This window comes from Sorex fumeus, unplaced genomic scaffold (genome assembly GCF_029834395.1).
Source record: "Sorex fumeus unplaced genomic scaffold, SorFum_2.1 ptg000033l, whole genome shotgun sequence".
In the NCBI taxonomy this organism is placed as follows: domain Eukaryota; kingdom Metazoa; phylum Chordata; class Mammalia; order Eulipotyphla; family Soricidae; genus Sorex; species Sorex fumeus.
Window position 1 is genome coordinate 6855155 of NW_026606090.1, and position 21440 is coordinate 6876594.

At 45.2% G+C, this 21440-nt stretch overlaps 1 protein-coding gene across 3 annotated transcripts in view; it reads right to left on the reverse strand.

Moving 5' to 3' along the window:
- The window catches only part of UGT8 (UDP glycosyltransferase 8), a 76583-nt gene that overhangs the window by 45853 nt on the left and 9290 nt on the right, over positions 1-21440 (reverse strand). For all 3 annotated transcript variants that reach the window (XM_056116685.1, XM_056116684.1, XM_056116683.1), the window contains exon 2: positions 5549-6372. In XM_056116685.1, the coding sequence (XP_055972660.1) occupies positions 5549-6370 (822 nt within the window). In that variant the 5' untranslated portion in view covers positions 6371-6372. The remainder of the gene's footprint in view (positions 1-5548; positions 6373-21440) is intronic.

Below are 21440 nucleotides of genomic sequence, written 5' to 3' on the forward strand. Positions count from 1 at the left end.
ATTAGCAAAAGGAGTGTGATCAACTTGAGAAATTTTTTGAGGTTTTGCTCTGTCCTCAGAAATCACGGGGGGGGGGGGCGCAAATATGGGATGCTGGGAATCAGACCCAGGCACACTACACTTACATCCAGAAAATGATTAATCTTTTTTTCCAATGTCGTTTTTTGGCCATACCTGGCTGTGTTCAGAGGTTATTCCTGCTCTGCGCTCAGGAATTACTCCTAGTGGGCTCAAAGACCTAGTGGAACATGAGCGATCACACCCAGAATGGTCATGTGCAAGGCAAGCGCTCTACTCATTGTACAACCACTTGGGACTCTCTCTCTCTCTCTCTCTCTCTCTCTCTCTCTCTCTCTCTTTGGGGAGGGGGCTTTTTGAATCACACCTCAGCGATACTCAGGTGTGACACTCCTGGTTCTGCACTCAGTAATTACTCCTGGTGGCCCTACACACAGTATACTATCTCTCTGGCCCCTCCAATGTGTTTTAAACCATTTTTTTCCAACTGTGTTTTGAACTAAAAGTTATTCCGATGCATGTAAAGTTCTCTAAACAGCAAATTTTCATTGACCTAAGGACAGTGGTGGAGAGACATGGGCACTTTGGTGGTGGATGGGGAGGGAGGGAGGGTATAATAACTTAGTGCACGAATACAAAAACCACAAACTATTGTAACCATCTCACCTACAATATAAATTTTTTAAAGACCAAAAGTAAAAACTTTGGGGCTGGAGCGATAGTACAGCGGGTAGGGGATTTGCCTTGCACGCGGACGACCCAGGTTCGATTCCCGGCATCCCATATGGTGCCCCGAGCACCGCCAGGAGTCATTCCTGAGTGCATGAATCAGGAGTAACTCCTGTGCATCGCTGGGTGTGACCCAAAATAGAAAAAAAAAAAAAAAAAAGTAAAAACTTTAAGTTTTCCACTCAAAAGACACTTTCAGACCTACAGAGCATATAACTACAATATAGTTTTAATAGTACAAAAAAGAGAGTATAATCAAATAATTCCAAAAAACTATGGAGTATTTAAATGTTAATTACTATAAAATGCCATAAAACGTGGGTCAAGAATAAGAAGTCACCCAGAACTTTCTTCCTAGGTTTTTATGCCCAAAGAAGGAAAAAAGAATAAAGGTTCACAAATTAGGTCAGGCCAATGTCAAATGATCACAAACCAGAAAATATTTTTGCGTTATACTTTTTATCTCTCCCAAAAAAAAAATCTCAAGGGCTGAAGACCAAGCTCAGTCGGTAGGCTCAGACTTGACGGTGGGGAGGCCTGGATTGGGTCTGATAGAATACAGGGATAAATTCTTCGACATACACAGATCAACAGGAATTTGAAGCCCAGCAACAAGCTAGGATATTGAATGAGTAATCAAAAATATCCCAACAAAAACTGCCAAGACCGTCTGGTTTTCCTGGTGAATCACACCAAACAACTTACTAAGAATTAACTATAACTCATCTCCAATGTCACATGATTGATCCCCCAAGCTTTAATGGGGCTGACCCTGGTATATCGGTGACCCCAGGCCTCCTGAGCACAACCTATAGGCCCCAAACAATTTTTTTTCTTGACATTACGTGTAGTATTAGAAACAGAACATCAGCTCTCTTGGTACTTCTGCTATGGTGTGCACTGCAATGTAAGAAAAATATCTGCAGGAACTCAAGGGAGGAAAAGGCAACCTGAAGATTCCTTTTGGCACCGATTCCACAGTATGGAAACAAAGCCCACTGAGGTAGAGCAGGGCTACTGGGAGTACGGAAGGACTCAAATGGGACTGGAGGGACTGCAGCGGGCAGGGCACTTTCCTGGGACCACAGGGTCCCATGCCCCAGGACAGAGCCCTGAGCAAAGCCCCAGGAGTCAGCCTTGAGCACTGCTGAGTGTGACACCCAAACAAACACACAAAAGCAAAGCAAAGCAAACGGGCTCGGGTACATTCAGGAGGGGTTGGAATGAACTGAGCTTAAACCCTGTCATTGACCCCTGAAAATAAAGGTTGGGGGCGGGGGGGGGGGGGGTCACTGATCTGGTCAGTTTGCTGTTCCCATATTACAGGAAACATATCACTTCATCGTGTCTGTTGTACTTTGATGGACAGCTTCCTATTCCAATCATATTATGACCCCCAAGCTGCCCCCGATGCCATGAAATCCCATCAACGGCCAAGATCCAGAGACTATAAAACAAAGCTCCCGGAAGAGAGTGACGCAGAGTCACTTGCCCACACACCAGGCTGTCTTCACCGGGTCCTTTGGAGGGGGGCAGGTTGAGTTTCCCTCCCCACCACGAGCAGAGCTCTGGCAGCCACGGACCTCCGATAACCAGTCACAGCCATGCTCAAGGCAACTCTCCACGTTCTCGGACGAGCCTCACACATGAAGGAACTGGCAGAGGAACCCAGGTGTGTGGGTCCCGGGCCTGAGATCTCCAAGGCTGCTCAGATAGGGACTGGGCCTCCTTCACCCCAATCCCCCATTTTCCAGTAGCTAGGCATTATACCCACCAACTGTCCCTGGCGCCGTGTAATTCCATCAACGACCAAAATCCAGACACTATAAAACAAAGCTCCTATAAAACAAAGTCGCAGCATCTGCGGCCACACAACATCTTATAGTCTATGTCTCCTTCTTGGAGAACCCGACAAGCTACTGAGAGTATACTGCCTGGCAAGCTCCTGTGGCATATTCGATATGCCAAAAACAGTAACAATGATGTGTCTCATTCCCCTGACCCTGAAAGAGCCTCCAATGGGGCACCGTTGGGAAGGACGAATAAGGAGAGGCTGCTAAAATCTCAGGGCTAGGACAAATGCACACATTACTAGTGCCCACTCAAGCAAATCAATGAATAATGGGATGACAGTGATACAGTGATTACAATCCCAAGAGAAAATTCTGCCCAACAGATGGTCCTCAGCAATGCCCACCTTAGAGAAGGTAGAATAATGTTTGGATACGGAGTAACCAGGATAGAAATAAACATCCTAGCATGGAGAGACCACTTTCAAAAGTTTAAGAATACAAATTGTTTCAATTAAAAAAAAAATCCAGAGAGGAAGTTCAGGGGATAAAGCACTGGCCTTGCATGTGGACAACCCCATTTCAAACAAAAAGTTTGATCCGGACACCATATGGTCCTCGAAGCAGTGCTAGGGGTAAACCCCTGAACACACAGCTGGGGGTAGCCCCCCTCCCCCCGAGCACTGCCAGGTGAGGCCCTAAGTACTCCCTTCACCCCACCACAACAGCAACAAAAAAGAAAATCAGAAGCAGCACAATCATTCTTGGGAAATGCCTTCAAGTGCTGAGACAAAACGAAGAGTAAACTTACAGTTCCAAGAGTGATTTCACTTTGGTACATCTACACAATGGAAAACTATGCAGCTGTTAGAAAAGATGAGGTCATGCTCATAAGTGGATGGTCATGGAGAGAGAATCATGCTAAGTGAAATGAGTCAGAAAAAGAGGGACAAACATAGAAGGACTGCACTCATTTGTGGAAAATAAAATAACATAATATGAGACTAACACCCCAGGACAGTAGAGAAGAGGGACAGGAGTATCGCTCCCTGGTTGGAAGCCTGTCTCATGAGCTGAGAGAGTAGGCAGCTGGAATAGAGAAGGAATCACTAAGTCAATGACAGTTGGAGGGATCATTCGGGATGGGAGATGTATGCTGAAAGTAGATAAAGGGCCAAACGTGATAGCCTCTCAGTAACTATTGCAAACCATAATGCCCAAAAATAGAGAGAGAGTATGGGGGAAATTGTCTGCCATGGAGGCAAGCGAAGGGGGCATACTGGGGACATTAGTGGTGGAGAATGAGCAGTGGGTGTTTGATCACTGTATGACTAAAACTCAAACATGAAAGCTTTGTAGCTGTATCTCACAGTGAGTCAATTAAAAAAAAAAAGAGTGCTTTCAGTCTGTCTGTGGACATGCATCCATGTATAGGTTTGGCAAAAGGGGGGTAACAAGTGTTGCTGCAAACCCGCTCAAACAGTAGCTAGGCAGGGTGGGCCCCTATGAATTTAAGATGACTGATTAAAAAATAAAATAGGATGGAGGGCAGAATTCACGGAGAAGTCAGCCAGCAAAAAGCACTCAAGTTTTACTTAGAGAATACATATGTTTTCATAAAGAACCCTGGATCTCATCTTTGAAATGGCATTGCGGGGAAGCATGGTTCTTCTTTAAAATTAGTGAACCTGCTTAGGAACCCAAAACAAGGTGATTCCAAAACAAGGTGATTTCATCTTATGCCTGATTGGCCCTAGACTTGCCAGTGGTCATGTCTGCAAAAGGAGGGTCTCTAATCACCTGGTTTCTATTTAGTTGCATTGACTCCAGCAGGGCTGGAGTGATAGCACAGCTGGTAGGGCATTTGCCTTGAGTGCGGCTGACCCGGGTTTGATTCCTCCCCGCCTCTCGGAGAGCCTGGCAAGCTACTGAGAGTATCTCGCCCGCACGGCAAAGCCTGGCAAGCTCCCCGTGGGGTATTCGATATGCCAAAAACAGTGGCAACAAGTCTCACAATGGAGTCATTACTGGTGCCCGTTCGAGCAAATTGATGAACAACGGGAGGACAGTGCTACAGACAGTGCATTGACTGGGCCTAATCTAGTCTTAGAGACTGTGCTCCTACAATTGGGAGAGGAACAGAAAGGAGGATCCAAGGTTTCATTGAAAACTATGTGTCTGGTCCCATAACCCTACCAGGTGAGATCTCTGAGCACAGAGCTGGGAATAAGCCCAGAGCCCTGCTGGGTGTGCCCTAAGACCAAAAACCTAAAAAATAAAATAAATAAAAATAAAAATAAGCAAAATAAAGGTGATGACTTACACTCATTTTGAATGAACGAACGAACCCATTAGCCCAGACCACCATGACTAAATGGAAACTTGTCTTCCAGACAAGCTAAGTACCACCGGGCAGAGAGAAGTGTTTTCCCTTCCAGAGATGCTCATTCAAGGCAGCTGCACGATGCAAGAAGGGAAAAAGGCACAAGGGGCCTTGACAGGTCTCGGGTCTATAATGCTGAGGGGCCGTGAACTCTCCCCCTGTACACAGCCGTTCCTACTTCTGACAAAAACGGAACCATCACTGACATCACTCATGGCTGACGGCACTTGCCTTGCACGCAGCTGACCCCATCCAGTACCAGGCAGCCCCTGACACACACCACCTCCACCCCAAACACCTCCAGAACTGTCACTGAGCGCAGAGCCATAAATAAATCCCAAGCACCACCGAGGAGGAACACCCCACCGAAAAGAATCAAAACTGACAAACTGGAGCGAAAACACAGCGGGTAGGGCGTTAGCCTTGCATGCAGACAACCCGGGTTTGATTCCCAGCATCCCATATGGTCCAGTGAGCACTGCCAGGAGTAATTCCTGAGTGCAGAGCCAGGAGTAACCCCTGAGCATCGCTGGGTGTCACCCAAAAAGAAAAAAAACTGACAAACTGGCCTTCATATGGTTAAAAAAAAAAAAAAACTATGACGATCAAGGATTTTGGCAAACCTTACTTCTGGAAGTGGCCGGGCCGGCTTGGTGAGGATGCCCCCGACGTATACCACGTTGGGCAGCGTGGGCCGGGGGAACTCGAGCGCCACGTCCGTGCACAGCATCCAGAGACTGGAGCCATGGACCAGCTCGTACATGGACCGCTCGGGCTGCAGGTTGTACTTCTGCATGATCCTCTCGTACTTGGGGAGAACCAGGAAGCTGACACCCAGCCTGGAGATGAGGTAGACACCCGTGTTCTTCATCCGCTGCAGTAAGTTCATGCGGTCGGTGAGGAGGGAGTTGAACTCAGGGACGTAGGCCAATGGGGCAGGTGCGCCCACTTCGGCTGGGTACCAGAGGCCCGTGGAGAACACGGCGTACTTCACCCCCAGCAGGTGCGCGATCACGAACCCGCACATGTCGTTGGGGTCCACCAGCAGCAGGTCGAACTTCTCCTTCTTCAGGCCCCGGATGAGCGCCTGGTTCCCCACCATCATGTCGCAGTTCTGGGTGTAGTGGTCCAGGATGTCAAAGAGCTCGATGGCCGTCAACCTGCCCGAGAAGATATTCCGCATCTTGGACTGCAGGAAGGCGTCCGAGGTGGTGCTGTTGAAGAGGCCGGGGTAGCGGTGCAGGCTATAGTGCCGGGACGGGGCGATGTCGCGGCCCTCCGACAGCAGGAACACCGTGTGGTGGCCGCGCTCGTGCAGGGCCGAGGCCAGCGTCTTGAAGATGTACATGTGGCTCTCAAACATGATGGGCGGCACCACGATGATTTTGGCAGCCTTGGCTATGCCCACGGCACTCCACAGGAGCATGAAGTACGGAGTGTAAGACTTCATCGCTGCAAGGAAACCAGAAAGTGTCGTCAAACAAAATGCAGGGTGGCTGGGGTGGGTGGGGAGATGGGATCATGAGGAGGGCGTTTGCTTTGCATGCCCACCAGCCAGGATTTGGTCCTCGGCCTCCCTGAGGGTCCCCAGGAGCCCACCAGGAGTGATCCCTGAGTGCAGAGCCAAAGAGAAAAGCCCTGAGCACTGCTGGGTTGTAACACCCCCAAAGCCAAAGCAAAACCGAAAGAATAAAAATAGAACACAGGCTTTGCCTTTGCCAACGAGGAAGCAGAAATTCTGTTCAGCATTATCTAATGAACACAGTAACTACGGCTAAAGATCACTTATGAGTTCATGGTGCTGGAGAGAGAGTATGCAGAGTGATGATGCTTGCTTGGCATGAAGCCAAGAGCTCAATGGCCGTCAACCTTGAAGCCAATCCCAGTTCAATCCCCGGCACTGCATAGAGCCCCCCGGTACCACCAAGAGTGACTCCTGAGCACTGCCTGTTGTGACCGCACCCCACCCCCAAACAAGTAAATCAACAACAAAACAAAGAAAAAGTAAAAGAGCACTTACATTTTCCCAGAGATGCAGAGGACTAACTCAGGGGCTTAGAGAATATGCCTCACAAGCATGTGGTTATGGGTTCAAATACCTGGGATCCCACATGCACAGAGCAGCTCTGCTATTTGCCACAGGCAATTTCAGGTCACACCACAACCAGGTGTGTGCGTGTGTGTGTGAGCACCACAGAAGGGGTGCAAGCCTCCGTAAGAATGGCAGCTGATGGTGTGAGCACCGGCTGGGCAACCCCCACTGGACAAGCACCCATGCCAGCCTGGACACAAGCCCCTGTCATCACAGCACTGAGGAGGGAAGGGGAGTAGGGAAGAACAATGGTTTTCTCAGCATTTATTCTAATAACCTCTTTATTCTCTAAAGACGCTGGGGAGGGGGTAGTGTTGAGTCTACACTCGGCTGTGCTCAGGGCCAACTCCTGGCTCTGAACTCAGGGATGAGCCCTGGCAGGACTCAGCCTGGGGGGTGGGAGAGGGGGGTTGGTGTCCACATGTGGTCCAGGGATGGAACTAGGGTTGGTTATTTGCAAGGCAAGAGCCTTTATCCCTGTCCTATTGCTCCAGCCTGTGGAAAGGTAGTGCTTTTGTTTGTTTTAGGGGGTATACCCTGTGATGATCAGGGTTTACTTCCTGACTCTGTGCTCAGGGGCTGCTTCTGGTAGGGATCGGGGGACCTTATGGGGAACTGGTGTTCGAAGCCAGGTCAGCCACGTGCAAGGCAAATGCCCTACCTTCTCACTGTACTATCACTCTGGCTCTGAAAGGTTGTACTTCTAAAATACAGAATGGCAATGCTGACATAAACTCAAATATAATTAAAATTGATCAGTTCTAGGACCATGTATCAATTGCATGTGTTTAGTGTTTAGCATCAAAGTTATTAGGGACTACAACATTTATAAACATTTCAGGGGCTACAAAATACAGCTTGGCAAAGGGCAAGTGAGAGAAAGGATGGTGAGAAACAATAGTTAAGAATCAAACTCGGTCATTTTCACAAATAAGGTCCCGACCTGTGAGGCCACGAGAGCATTCAAGCTCTCACTCTGCTTTCCAACGTGCCTCCTTAGACTCTACAGAATAAGGAAAGAACATAAACAATGAATAAACCAGGCAGAATGAGAATATTTCAAGAAACAGTCAAATTTAATTTATAAGCAAACCACCAAATCACAATCTATTTTGATCATCCTCCTCCTGAACCATCAGAGTCTATGAATTTTCATCAGCTAAATGCAGTCTTAGTAACTGTACCCTCTCAATATTTAAAATTTACTGTAAACAACCTTAAACAACACTCATAAAAACAAATAAACAACAACAAACACGAAACCAATAGCACTTAAACAAGAGTCTTATGAAAATCAAGCTGCAAATAGAGACCCACGGAGACAAGACAGTCCAGGGGGTAAAGAATTTGCCTTGCATGCAGCTGACCCTAGTTCAAACCCAGCATTGCTGAGTTGGACCTTTGGCATCCAACACTAGGAATGACCCCTGACCTGAGCACAAAGCCAAAAGTAGTCCTTGAGCATCATCAGGTATGACCATAAGCTGGGAAAAAACTGCAATATAAAATACAACATATTTCTAGCTGTCTCTCCCCTCTTCTCCAAAGACATTTTCAGAGAATTCTCAAAATGAGATAACAATCTACCATTAAAGGTGAACAAAAATGTCATATTATAAACATACGAAAGTCTGTGTTAAAGATTGCTTGAATAAATAAGAGGGTTTAAAAAATTGAGAAAATGCAGTTTCTATATCCTGAGATGAATTTACTCAATGATTCAAGGACAATGGAGGAAGAGAATTAAGAAACCACCTGGGAGCAAACTTTCCAGGACTGTGTTTACCTTTTTCTCTACTTCTAATGTATCTCCCTAGTATTGCCCCTATGCAATGACAAGAAAGAAGAAAATTAGAATTTTTTAGTATGAGTGTTACACATTCCTAAAATTAAATTAATGCAAAGCAGTTATTTCAGTAGTTTCTATTCTAGCCTATCTATGATGAATATTGTTAGTTACTGGAGGTCCAAAGACACACTGGTCATCCGTCCAAATGCAGGTGATTTCTAGTACGTTTTGAATTTAGTTTTTGCACTTAATGAGACAAGGGGCACTAAAAATTCATTCAGCTACAGTGAAGAGTAGCTGTCATAAATAACAAGAAACAAAACAAAAATAATAATATGAATACAAATACTTGCACTGGGTTCAATTTTCTTTCTTCTACTTCAATAAAATAACACAAGGTTAAAAGAAGTCACACAAAATGGTAATTCTGATCTACAATCTACGTATTCTAGAACTCTTAGATCCCCCCAGTAGAACTTTGTGTGGCAATGAAATGGTTTAATACAGTAACCTCAACTGAAGAGCTCAAAAGTAATGAAACTAAGAAACTCAAATTTAAATTTTAAGTAACTACATGTGGCTACCAGCACCATGCTAAAATCAGGCTTTAAGAGTGCATGCATTATGTATACATGGATCCTAAAAATTTCTATTCAGAAATAGCAAAATAGATTTTACTATTATAAAAGGGCTGGAGTGATAGCACAGTGGTAGGGCATTTGCCTTGCACGCAGCCAGCCTGGCTGAGCCAGGTTCAATTCCTCTGCCCCTCTCGGACAGCCTGGCAAGCTACCAAACACAGTAACAAGAAGTCTCATAATGGAGACGTTACTGGGCCTGCTCGAGCAAATCGATGAACAATGGAAGGACAGTGACTTTTATGGTTATAAAATAGTAAAATAGGCTCTAAAATAATGACTACTATATCTTTACAAGGTCAAAGTTCTTCCTGAAAAGGTACAGATTTTCAGCAAAGACATATCACTTGCACAGTTGCATTCTATTGTTTGTATCAATATTATTCGAGATTATATCAACATTCATAAACATTGCAGTGGATCACAGAGTACAACTATCCACAGAAAATGAAGTCCTAGGGAGTCTAAATCACTCAGTCTGTCTATTGATAAGCTAGAGTTCTTTAACATTAAAAATACCTACTCTGAGAACGATTAAAAGAATAAGAAGACAAGGAACAAACTGAGAAAAAAATGCCTGCAAAGGATACATTTTGTCAGACTGTTATTCAAAATATGTAAAACAACTATAAAAACTCAAACATACAAAAGATTACCTGACTTGAAGGTCCTTTGCAGACACATCACCAAATATAATATATTGACATCAAATAAGAATGTGAGAGGATATTCCACATCATGCAAATTAAAACGATGAGCTGTCAAAATGGCCAAAATCCAGAATATGAGAACAGACAAGATAGATAAACATGCAGAGCAAAAGAAATTCTCATTTGGAGCTGGTGGAAATATGGTCACTTGAAAACACAGTTTAGATGCTTCTTATCAAACAAAACATGCTCTTTCCAAACAATCCAGCAGGAGCACTCCTTGGTATTTACCAAAAAGAGTTGAAAACTTATGTCCTTACAAAACCTCACACAGAGATGTTTTTCACAACTTCATTCTCAATTGCCAAATCTGGACTCAGCCACCATGCCCTTCAGTAGGTGGCAGATAAATAAAGTTAGGAACATCCAGACAACAGGATGTTATTCACTACTAAATGATCGAGTCATGAGAAGACATGGAGGAACCGTCTCTGTTTATTACTAAGTGGAAGGAATCAAACAGAAAAGGCTACAAACCCTATGCTTACCCAGGGAGGGACCCTGAACACAGAGCAAAGAGTAAGCCCTGAGCACAGCCGGGTGTAAGCACTGAACAAAACACAACAGAAAAAAGAAAAGTACCACTCCAGGGCAGGATAAGGATAGTACAGCATGGTATATCTGTGAAAACTCTTGCACTTTCTTTTTCAAACCTGATTATTTGTTTAAAAGGTAGTTACTGAATATCACTGTGTCACTGTATCGCTGTCATCCCATTGTTCATCAAGTTACTCAAGTGGGCGCCTGTAACATCTTCATTCGTCCAAACCCTGAGATTTTAGCAGCCTCTCCTTACTCGTCTTTCCCAATGCTGCCATATTGGAGGCTCTTTCAGAGTCAGGAGAATGAGACCTGTTATTGTGACTTTTTTTTATTCATATCTCACAATGGAGAAGTTACTGGTGCCCACTCGAACAAATCAATGAACAACAATACTCCTCCTCAGTTTCTGAATATAAGTTAAAAAAAATTAAGGAGACCTGGAACAATGTAAATTAATAAAACTAAGCTAGCTAATCAAAAAGAATATGGATGCATCAAACATACTATGAACAAAAATTAAATGAAAAATAACATCCTACAGATACAACTTGCACATACATCATAAGAGATAGCTAGCATCTTAGCACTTTCATAAAGCATTCAGGGCAAGAGAATAATGCCACTATTGCCAACCTTTGGAAATGCGTTAAATTCTTAGAGTGGTTCTTGGCACATCCTCCTAAGGCAGACTGTTGATGGCTCTTCCACCTTACAACACTTTTTGTACATACATACAACACTCCACTCCAGGACAGGATTCACTATCCTACTGGTTCTTCTTCTGTGTCCTTTAAAATGGACATAAGTTTGGACCAGGAAGACAGTATAGAAAGTAAGGCACTTTGGGGAAACAGGCAGCGGAGATAGAGAAGGGACCACCAAGTAAATGATGCTTGGAGGGCTCACTCAAGATGGGAGATGCGTGCAGAAAGTAGACTATGGACTTAACACGATGACCACTTAGTACTGTATTGCAAACCATAACACCCAAAAGAAAAGAGAGAGTAAAAGATAATGTGCCTGCCACAGAGGCAGGGGGTGGGGAGGGATGTGGGTGGCAGGAAGGATACTGAGAGCATTGGTGATAAAGAATGGGCACTGGTGGAGGGATGGGTACTTGATCATTGTATGACTGGAACGCTATCACTAAAGTTTGTAAGTCTGTAACTGTACCTCACAGTGATTCATTAAAAATAAAAAAATTTAAAAGGAAGTAAGGCTCTTTCCTTGCATGTGGTTGACACTGGTTCAATTCTTGACACCACATATTGTCCTCCAACACAGAGGAGTAGCCCTTGAGCACCACCTGATATGGCCTAACCCCCCATATAATAAAATGGATGCGAGTTGACAGTTTATTGAATGTGATCCATTGACTAGATCTATCCTCCCATGAATTCCGTGTGAAAAAATTAACCCATCCCCTCAGACTGTATACCTGGCAACACCCTCATATTCACATCACCAGTAGAGTATCCAGTGACCTAGGGGCAAAATTTTGCTGAATGGTTCAACAAATGAACAAAATAGATTAGCCCTTTATACAATTAGCAAGGATGTAATAATTTGCCATGATAGTGCTCAAACCGGGCAGTAGTAGGTAAAAAAAAATAGGTGCAAATATTCTAAAAAAACAACCTGCACATTATTTCACATTTACAAAACTCAAATCAGAAATCCCTATTCATGCAGATCTTCCCTACATTCACTTTAAAGCAAACAAACCAGAAACCACTACCAACTTAGCAGTAGAGTTTTCATCAAATTATCATACATTTTACAAACACCAAATTATGAAATGCTTTTAAAGGAATTTTACTGTGAGTTAATGCCCATAACGCTAGAAAGCAAAAAAAAAAAACCCCAAATTTATATGTATTATATGTACATATAGTTCATGAAATAACTGGGCTGGAATGAAAGCACAGCAGGTAGGGCATTTGCCTTGCACATGGCTGACCCGAGTCCAATTCCTCCATCCCTCTCGGAGAGCCCGGCAAGCTATTGAGAGTATCCCACCCACACAGCAGAGCCTGGCAAGCTCCCCTTGGAGTATTCCATATGCCAAAAACAGTAACAACAAGTCTCACAATGGAGATGTTACTGGTGCCCACTCGAGCAAACTGATGAACAATGGGAGGACACTGCTACATGAAATAATTAAAATAACAGTAGCAAACTGTGACCAGTAGTAAATTTTCATTGTCAAATTGGTTGTTCTCTTTTCCCATTTATATTTTCCCAACTGTTTTCATTTTCTATCAAAAAGAGGTGATCTACATCCCACACTCGGTGGACTTGCTCCGAAGTACGTATCTTCCTCCCACACACTGCTCCTTTGCAGCAGGAGTCCACCAGCTTTGACATCCAGGACTCCACTTACCCCAAAGTGACTACCATCAGCCAATGAGCCCGGTACAGCTCTGATCACACTCAGTGTCCAGGTCACCTAATGCTCACACAATTGCCCCTTGCTTCCCTGGCACTTGTCTATTTGGAACTAGCCAGGAATGAGTCACCCTCTCCAAACGTTTCCTTGGTTTCTCGGATTCCGCTGATACTTGACTGCACCCCACTGCCAGAATACTGAGGAACATACTAGTATCAAAGACGCTACAAATGCCAATCTGCCGATCCATCTCACCTAGTCTTTAATATATGCCTGTATCCAGGAGAGGAAACAATGCGAGCTTTAATAAGGATAGCTAACCCATTCCATAGGGTCTGGCATTTATGTGAGCTGGGGCAAGACAAGGGGGGCTATCAGATGACACTTTACTTCAATACTGCATGACCCAAACTCTCATTTGCAAATGTGATGCCTCCTCCCAGGCATTAGAACAAGAGAAGGAAGAAAAACATAGATTCTCAGGCAACAATGGTTTACATGGACTAAAATCTGCAACAGGAACACAAGAACATACAATGGAAAATTCATAAAGATAAAAAAAAATGCCCCTGATCATTTTGGGAAGCACCATCATAAATGGTCCCAAAAAGACCCCTTAAATGAAATACCACCAAGAACATGGAAAGCAATCTGGGATTTCGGGGTGCCTTGCACATGCACTCAAGACACCTTGGATGCAGCGTTCCCCTCCTTCCTTCTAACACAGTTGCTTCTCTTTCCTTCGACTTTTTAGTTACAAACATCAAGACCACACTTCCTAGGCTCGTGAGCTACTGAAGACGTAATGGACATCCTAGGAGACAGCAACTAGGTTATTATGTGTTGATGGCCCTAAAGCCACCGAGTCCTCGACCTGCTTTGCCCAGATCAGTGGGGAAACCCACAAGGCGGGGCTTTCCCAGGAAATGAAAGTCTTGGGCAATCCGGGAACGAGCCGGTCACCTACAGAGCGCTTGGAACTCATCTCCTCATGCAAAACTATCATTAAGCAGCGGCTCTCAAAAGGGGCCCGCCTGCAAGCCACCCCAGCCCAGGCTTTACGAGCATAATCTCACTTGGTGCTCAGACCACTCAGCGTCCCAAACAGCTGTTCCCCTTGGACAGAGGAGGAAGACTCTACAAAGCAGAGACAAAGCAAAAACCGAACCTCCCATAGACCACAGGGCTTCACTGTCCATTTTTATTCCCTCCCCAGTGTCGAAGATCGAACTCGGCACTCCCACAGGAAGGTGAGCACTCTACTGCTGGGTTATGTGCCCACACCTTCGCATCTCTTTATTAAGAGGGGAGGAACTGTGACTTGGGGCCCCACCCAGCAGTGCTCGGGAGCTATTTCCACTCTGTGCTCAGGGGTTGACCCTTGGAGCCCTCAAGGGATCATGCTGTGTGGGAGACTGAACCCCAGGAGTCCTGCATGCAGATCGGGGGTCTCAGTTCACTGAGCTAACGTGTGCCTAGGGATGGAAGGGAACACTCAGCAGGGTTTGGGGTCTGTTCATAACTCAGTGCTCAGTGCTCAGTGCTCGTACGTGGTATCACTGAAGATTCGAACCAGAGTTGTCCTGCATGAGGCAGCCGCAAGAGAAGGTACTGCCTTACCTCCCGCTCTCACTCTCCGCTTCGACCATGTCCACTGTTCAACCATTTCAGCCCTGTTCATGATCTTATCACGTGAAGAGAGGGAGGAAATTAAACTGAAAACACATCAACAAATCACCCCCCCTCTGTCTGGGGGCCCAGTGGGGCAGAAACTCAGTTGTATTGCTGCCACGTTGTTAAACAGCCTGACTGCAAACACATATCTTTTTTATGCCTCGTGCTCAAAAGTGAATTGTGGTCTTGTGTGGAGTGTAAGTCACCAAGTGCCGGGGTGGGGGGTGGGGGACATGACATCTCGCTTTGTAGGGAAGATGGAGAGGGATGATTGAGAAGATTAAGGCTTCCGGTGGTTCGTCCAGACACCCTCCCATCTTCCTCAAAGTAGTTATGTAGCAACAGCCTCGCATCTTGAATGAACTGAGAGAGCCACTGAGGGGTGTGTGTGGGGGGGGGGAGGTATGAGCGAAAATCCTTCTTTGGGAGGAGAACAGCTCCACTTAGCTGTTGGTAGCTGATAACTAAAGATAGGGAACTAGGGAACTCTGAGATCACCAAAAGTCACCACTGGAACCAAATGAATGGTCCCAATCATTGAGCAGGAAGAACTTAACTTGTAATGGAAGTGAAGATCTTCGTTCTAGAAATACAAGTGAAAGACAAAATCTGGTCCCAGTTCACCAATTTCATACAATGAATGAATCCAAATTTACTTTCAGTCAGAGACTTTTAGTCAAAATTTCTAAGTCACTTTTACTTTTCAAAAAAAAAGGAGGGGGGGGAGCAGAGATAGCACAGCGGGTAGGGCGTTTGCCTTGCACGTGGCCGACCCAGTTTCGATTTCCAGAATCCCATATGGTCCCCTGAGCACCACCAGGAGTAATTCCTCAGTGCAGAGCCAGGAGTAACCCCTGCGTATTGCCAGGTGTGACCCAAAATGCAAAAAAAGGGGGGCAGGGCTATCAAAATCACTTGAAAGGGCAGAAAGGAAAACATTCTCTTCCTGCTATCCCAATCCTGACTCTGTCACTTTAAGAAAAAGAAAGCTGATGGGGCTGGGTGATAGCACAGCAGGTAGGGCCTTTGCCTTGCACATGGCCTACCAGGTTCGAATCCCAGCCTCCCATATAGTCCCCTGAGCACCGCCAGGAGTAATTCCTGAGTGCAAAGCCAGGAATAACCCCTGAACACCACCAGATGTGACCCAAAAAGAAAACAAACAAACAAAAAAAAACAAAGGAAAAAGAAAGCTGGTATAACTTTTCAGAAGTACCACATTAGCAGGTTTATATATACCAAATACCACAGGGAAGAAGACCACAAACAACGTCATTCCAAAATTCAGTTCTGCAGCTGGGACTTTACAGGAAGTGGCCTGTTGAAGGTGGGGGTGAGGGGAGGATGGGTGAAAAATTTGGTCCTGGTATTGGCTGCTGCTATTGTGGCATATTCCGAGGGCTCTGGCTGGGCTTCCCTCCACCAGCAGAGGGTGGAGTTATCTTAGCAGACATCTGGGGGCAGGTGGTACAGCTGTAAGGAGACACCCAGGGCTCTTGCTTACCAGCAGGAGTTGGCCCAAAGCCAGGGCCCTTCTGCCACATCACCGGGTGGGAGGAGATGGTGAACCCCAGAAAACAGAGATATGAACAGTGGACAAGATGGGCACTCACAGCCACCACCCTTGGTACCTCGTCCACACAGGAACGGATGCTGAGAAGAAAGCCTTCAGTAAATGCTTAAACCTGAGAGTCTGCATCAGCCTAATGCTTAGATTACACTCCACAATATGAAACACACGAATTTAATCACCTAATGAGGTGCTTCTCTAATGTACAAAAAGAATATCCCTAGGGCAGAAGAGAGAACACAGGGTGAAAGCACTTGCCAGCCAACCCTGGTTCAAATCCTGGGCAGCACCCACAGTCCCCAGGACACTGCCAGGAGTGAGACCTGAGCGCAGAACTTGAGCCCCACTCATGTGGCCCACCTCCCCCACATCGAGAAAAAAATATCTAACACCTCTGGTGCGCTCACAATGCTGATTCCTAAGCACTTCCTGTTTGGTCTGTCCTTTTTTTAAAAAAAAAAATTAGCAGAGAGGATGTTAAAAAATCTGAGAAGAACTATACATCCAACTTAATTGTACCAGTTAGAAACAAATTTGGAAATGAGGGTATTAATAAAATATGATTGATACTACTTTAGATAGATATTCCAATAAACTTCTGTGTATTTAAATTTTTGGTTTGGGGGGGATATGCATCCTATTTGGATAACCTGAGACTGTTTTTACAGGTGACTCACATTTCAAGTCATTTGAATTATGAAAATCCTACTTTAAAGGGCTGTCAAAAGAAGTCCTATAATGAAAGGAAAATAAAAACTTAAATGACATGTGTCCAAAATCATTCCAAAATCTGAAACCCTGTTCTGTTAGTAATTTCATTTCTACACCAAATTTCCTTCCTCCCACAGGTGAGACTATTCTAGCAGACAACCTTGGAGATCTCTTACCATTATACAATTTAGGGTTTAAGGAGATAATAGGATTTGCTTCATAAAAGACCAGATTGGTAGATGCTAAGGAAACAAATGAAAAATGGTCCTGAGAGATAACACAGGAAGTAAAGTGCTTGCTTTGCATGCAGCTGACCCTGACTGGACACCATATGGTTCCCTGAGCTCAGCGCCAGGAATAGCCCCTGAGCTCCACCAGGTGTGGTCCCACCCATTTAATTTTTTTTCTTTTTAAAGAAAGTGATAAAGGTAAAGGTAAAGGCCCTCCTGTTGATTGTCGATTTGCTCGAGCGGGCCCAGTAACGTCTCCATTGGAGACTTTGTTGTTACTGTGTTTGGCATATCGAATACTCTCGGTAGCTTGCCGGGCTCTCCGAGAGGGGCAGAGGAATCGAACTCGGGTCGGCCATGTTGGCCGCTTGTAAGGCGAACGCCCTACCCGCTGTGCTATCGCTCCAGCACTTTAAAGAAAGTGATAGCACTAAAATAAGTTCCACCTTTATTGCATGGCTAGCTCAAATATATAGAATAATCTGGGGTCAAAAAGACAGTACAGAGCTTAAGGTGCCTGCCTTGCAGATGGCTAGTCCTGTTCAATCCCCTACACCACATATGATCCTGGAGTATTGCCAGGCATGATCCCTGAGCAAAGAGCCAGGAGTAAGCCCTGAAAACTACCATTAGAGTCCCAAAATACTAACAAACAAATATGCATTGCATTCCATCTTGGAACCACTGGTCTTCTCCAAAAATAATAAAAAATGCACTTCAATATACATATCTATGCAGTGAGGGTATCTATCTAGATAGATAATTTGCATATAAAAGGTGTGGGTTTCTTTTCCTGCAACTCAAGAAGAGTTCCAGTTATCTCCTGACACCTGTACCATGCCACCAACATTTAGCAAACAATAAGGCAATATTTTTGTGATGAGCCTGATCTCATCCTTAAACTAATATGGGAAGTTTCCATCCATCATATCACTGACATTATATGAGGTCTGAGGTTCATACAGGCATATGATCTTTGAAAAGGTGATGCTTATAGGCTGGCATTCAAGCTCTGCATGCAGGAAATCCAGGTTCAATCCCTGGCACCATATCCTCTCCCTAAATACAGCAGAAAGGACCCCCAAACACTGAGCCAGGAGTAGCCTATGAGCATGATCCTTTGTGGCCCCCAAATCAAAATAAAATAATGGTTTTAAATGATGCTGGTATCACATTTTCTTATCTGTTTTGAGTTGGGGGGCCACATCCAGTGATACTCAGACTTTACTCCTGGCTCTGCTCTCAGGAATTACTCATGGCAGTCCTCGGGGACCAAATGGGATGCCAGGGATTGAACTCGGTCTGCTACCTACAAGGCAAATGCCCTACCCACTGTACTCTCTCTCTGGCCCTTGTGTCACATTTTTAAATGTTCCATTATACATACACAACCCTCTTTTACTGGGATTTTAATTAGCAGAATACCATAATGAATATAGGGGAAAACTTCAAATCAAAATTTCATTTCCTGGGGTCAAAGTGATAGACAGTACAGCGGGGAGGGCTTTTGCTTTACATGTGGTCGACCCGGGTTCAATCTCCAGCATCTATATGGTCCCCTGAGCAATGCCAGGAGTATTTCCTGAATGCAGAGCCAGGAGTAACCCATGAGCATCATTGTGTGTGACCACACACACACACACACACACACACACACACACACACACGCACACAAACCCAAAACAAAACAAAACAAAAAAGCCATAGTTTAGAAATTTGAAACATTCCAAATAAAGTCTCAGCCCTGCAAGAATCAGTTACCTCCCAGTGCTCAGAGGGAGTATCAAAAACGGGCAAATTACAGTCAGGAATCGTTTGTGTATTAATAATCTCTCCTAACCTGGTTTTTATTACTGTTATTATTACAGTTATTGCTAAAGAGATGTTTTAATTCTTAGCCCTACTACTGCGCGCAGGAGGCAGGGGAGGAGATCTCTGGGGTAAAGTACTCTGCATTTACCAAAGGAGGAATTAAACACAGAAGAGGCAGGAAAAAGGAACTCTGCCTGGGTTGATGTTTCGTGTGTAAGGTTTATCTATAGGAGAGGAGGAGCCAGATGTTCCTCTTCCTTCAACCATTATTTCTTGACACTTGGCAAACGTACTCTCCAAGGCACACTAAAATTAACCAGGCTTAGTCATCTACTATTATTTCCTGTAATTAGTCTCACCTAGAATTAGTAACGAATATACTTCCACCTATTAGAAGCCCCAGGTAACTGTAAGAAGGAAAACCTGAGGACGCATTAGTATTTTATAATAAGGAGTTCAACGAACCTCTAATAAGATCTCCCTAAGGATTTAACTTTCTTTCCCCCATTTTCCAAATATCTCCCATCTATAGAAGACTGCCATTAAGAATATCTCACTTGGGCCAGAGACAGCACAGGGGGTAAGGTGCTCACCTGGCACACTGCTGATCCTGGTCCAGTCCAGGACACCACATGGGGTCTCCCAAAACCCCCAGGAGTGATTCCTGAGCACAGACCTGGGAGTAAACTCTGAGCACCACCACGGATAGCCAACGCACTTTTCCTGCCCCCCCAAAAAAATTTCTTTTAAAAACAAAGGGAACGTTTCATGTTTAAAAGATGGGTTTGGGACTGGGTGATAGCATAGCAGGGAAGGCGTTTGCCTTGCATGCAGTCGACCCGAGTTTGATTCCCAGCATCCCATATGGTCCCCCGAGCAACAGCAGGAGTAATTCCTGAGTGCATGAGCCAGGAGTAACCCCTGTGCATCGCCAGGTGTGACCCAAAATGCAAAAGGAAGGAAGGAAGGAAGGAAGGAAGGAAGGAAGGAAGGAAGGAAGGAAGGAAGGAAGGAAGGAAGGAAGAAAGAGAAAGAAAGAAAGAAAGAAAGAAAGAAAGAAAGAAAGAAAGAAAGAAAGAAAGATAGATGTGGCTTAGGGGACAAAGCATCATTTCATTTCATTTCATCATCCTGTTAATCGTCGGTTGCCTCGAGCAGGCCCCAGTAACGTCTCTTTCATCCTAGCCCTGAGATTATATTCAGGGCTCTTTAGGAGAATGAGACCCATCATTGTTACTGGTATTTGGCATATTTGGTACGCCACGGGGAGTTTGCCAGACTCTGCCCTGTGGGCAGGCTACATTCGACAGCCTGCAAGTTTGTCCAAAGTAGGAAAATCATCAAAATCATAAAAACGCAGACACTCACTGCCTTATTAAGGGGCACTGAAGGTGTCCTTTCGATTATGATGAGCTGTCTTATCTCCACTCAGTATGCAGGGAAGCTGAAAAAACTCAGCAAGAAAGCCTACACTTGAGAGAGCTCGACACTGCTTAGAGAATTAAGGGGTGGACAGGAAATTCAAAGAAAAGCAAGAGGCTGGGAGGCAAAAGACTAAGGAACCTGAGCATCCAACTCTGGCTGGGAGGTAGGGAAGCAGAGTGCGCTGAGGACCAGGGCAGCTCTTGGCTTTGTTTGGTTCAGGGAAGGGCAGGATAACCTGAAGCAAATGCTCGAGGCATCCACAGAACCCTGCAAGCGTGATCAAACCCAGCACAACAGCCCAGAAGCCAGAGCCAAGCCTTCCAGATGGTTCGATGCCTTTCACGTGTGGACATGAATGGTGCTGTCCAGTGGCTCTGATGGGAGGCGTGGGTGGACAGCTAGGGTGAGAGGGGAGAAGAGGAGGGTACCGAAGGTCAAGGGCATGGTGAGCAAGAGAAGCTCAGGAAGTGAGAAGTGGAAGCAAGTTCATACATCATCAGAGAAGGCTGAAGCCCACTGGGAGGTGGGACGGGGTCATCTGAGCTTCAGCTAAGGGTGGACCGGGAGAGCAGGAGTTTGGAGAGAGTGAGTAAGAAATATGAGCTCTGGGACACCCCTAAATTTACTCCGTGTAGGGAGATTGATGGGAGAGGATTATAGTAGAACTTTGGGGATGAAAGGAAAAGAATTAATTATATCTAGGTTTTATTTTGTTTTTTTTGAGCCACACCAGCAGAGGCAGTGCTCTGGGGTTACTCTTGGCTCTTCACTCAAGAATTTACTCCCAGCAGTGCTGGGGTGGGTGGGTGGGTGGGCAGGGACCATGGGGTGCTGCGGATTGACTTGGGGGGGCACATGCAAGGCAAATGTGGAGGGGGGGGGCACATGCAAGGCTCTACGTGTTGTACTACCCCTCCAATGACAGGGTGGGAAAAAT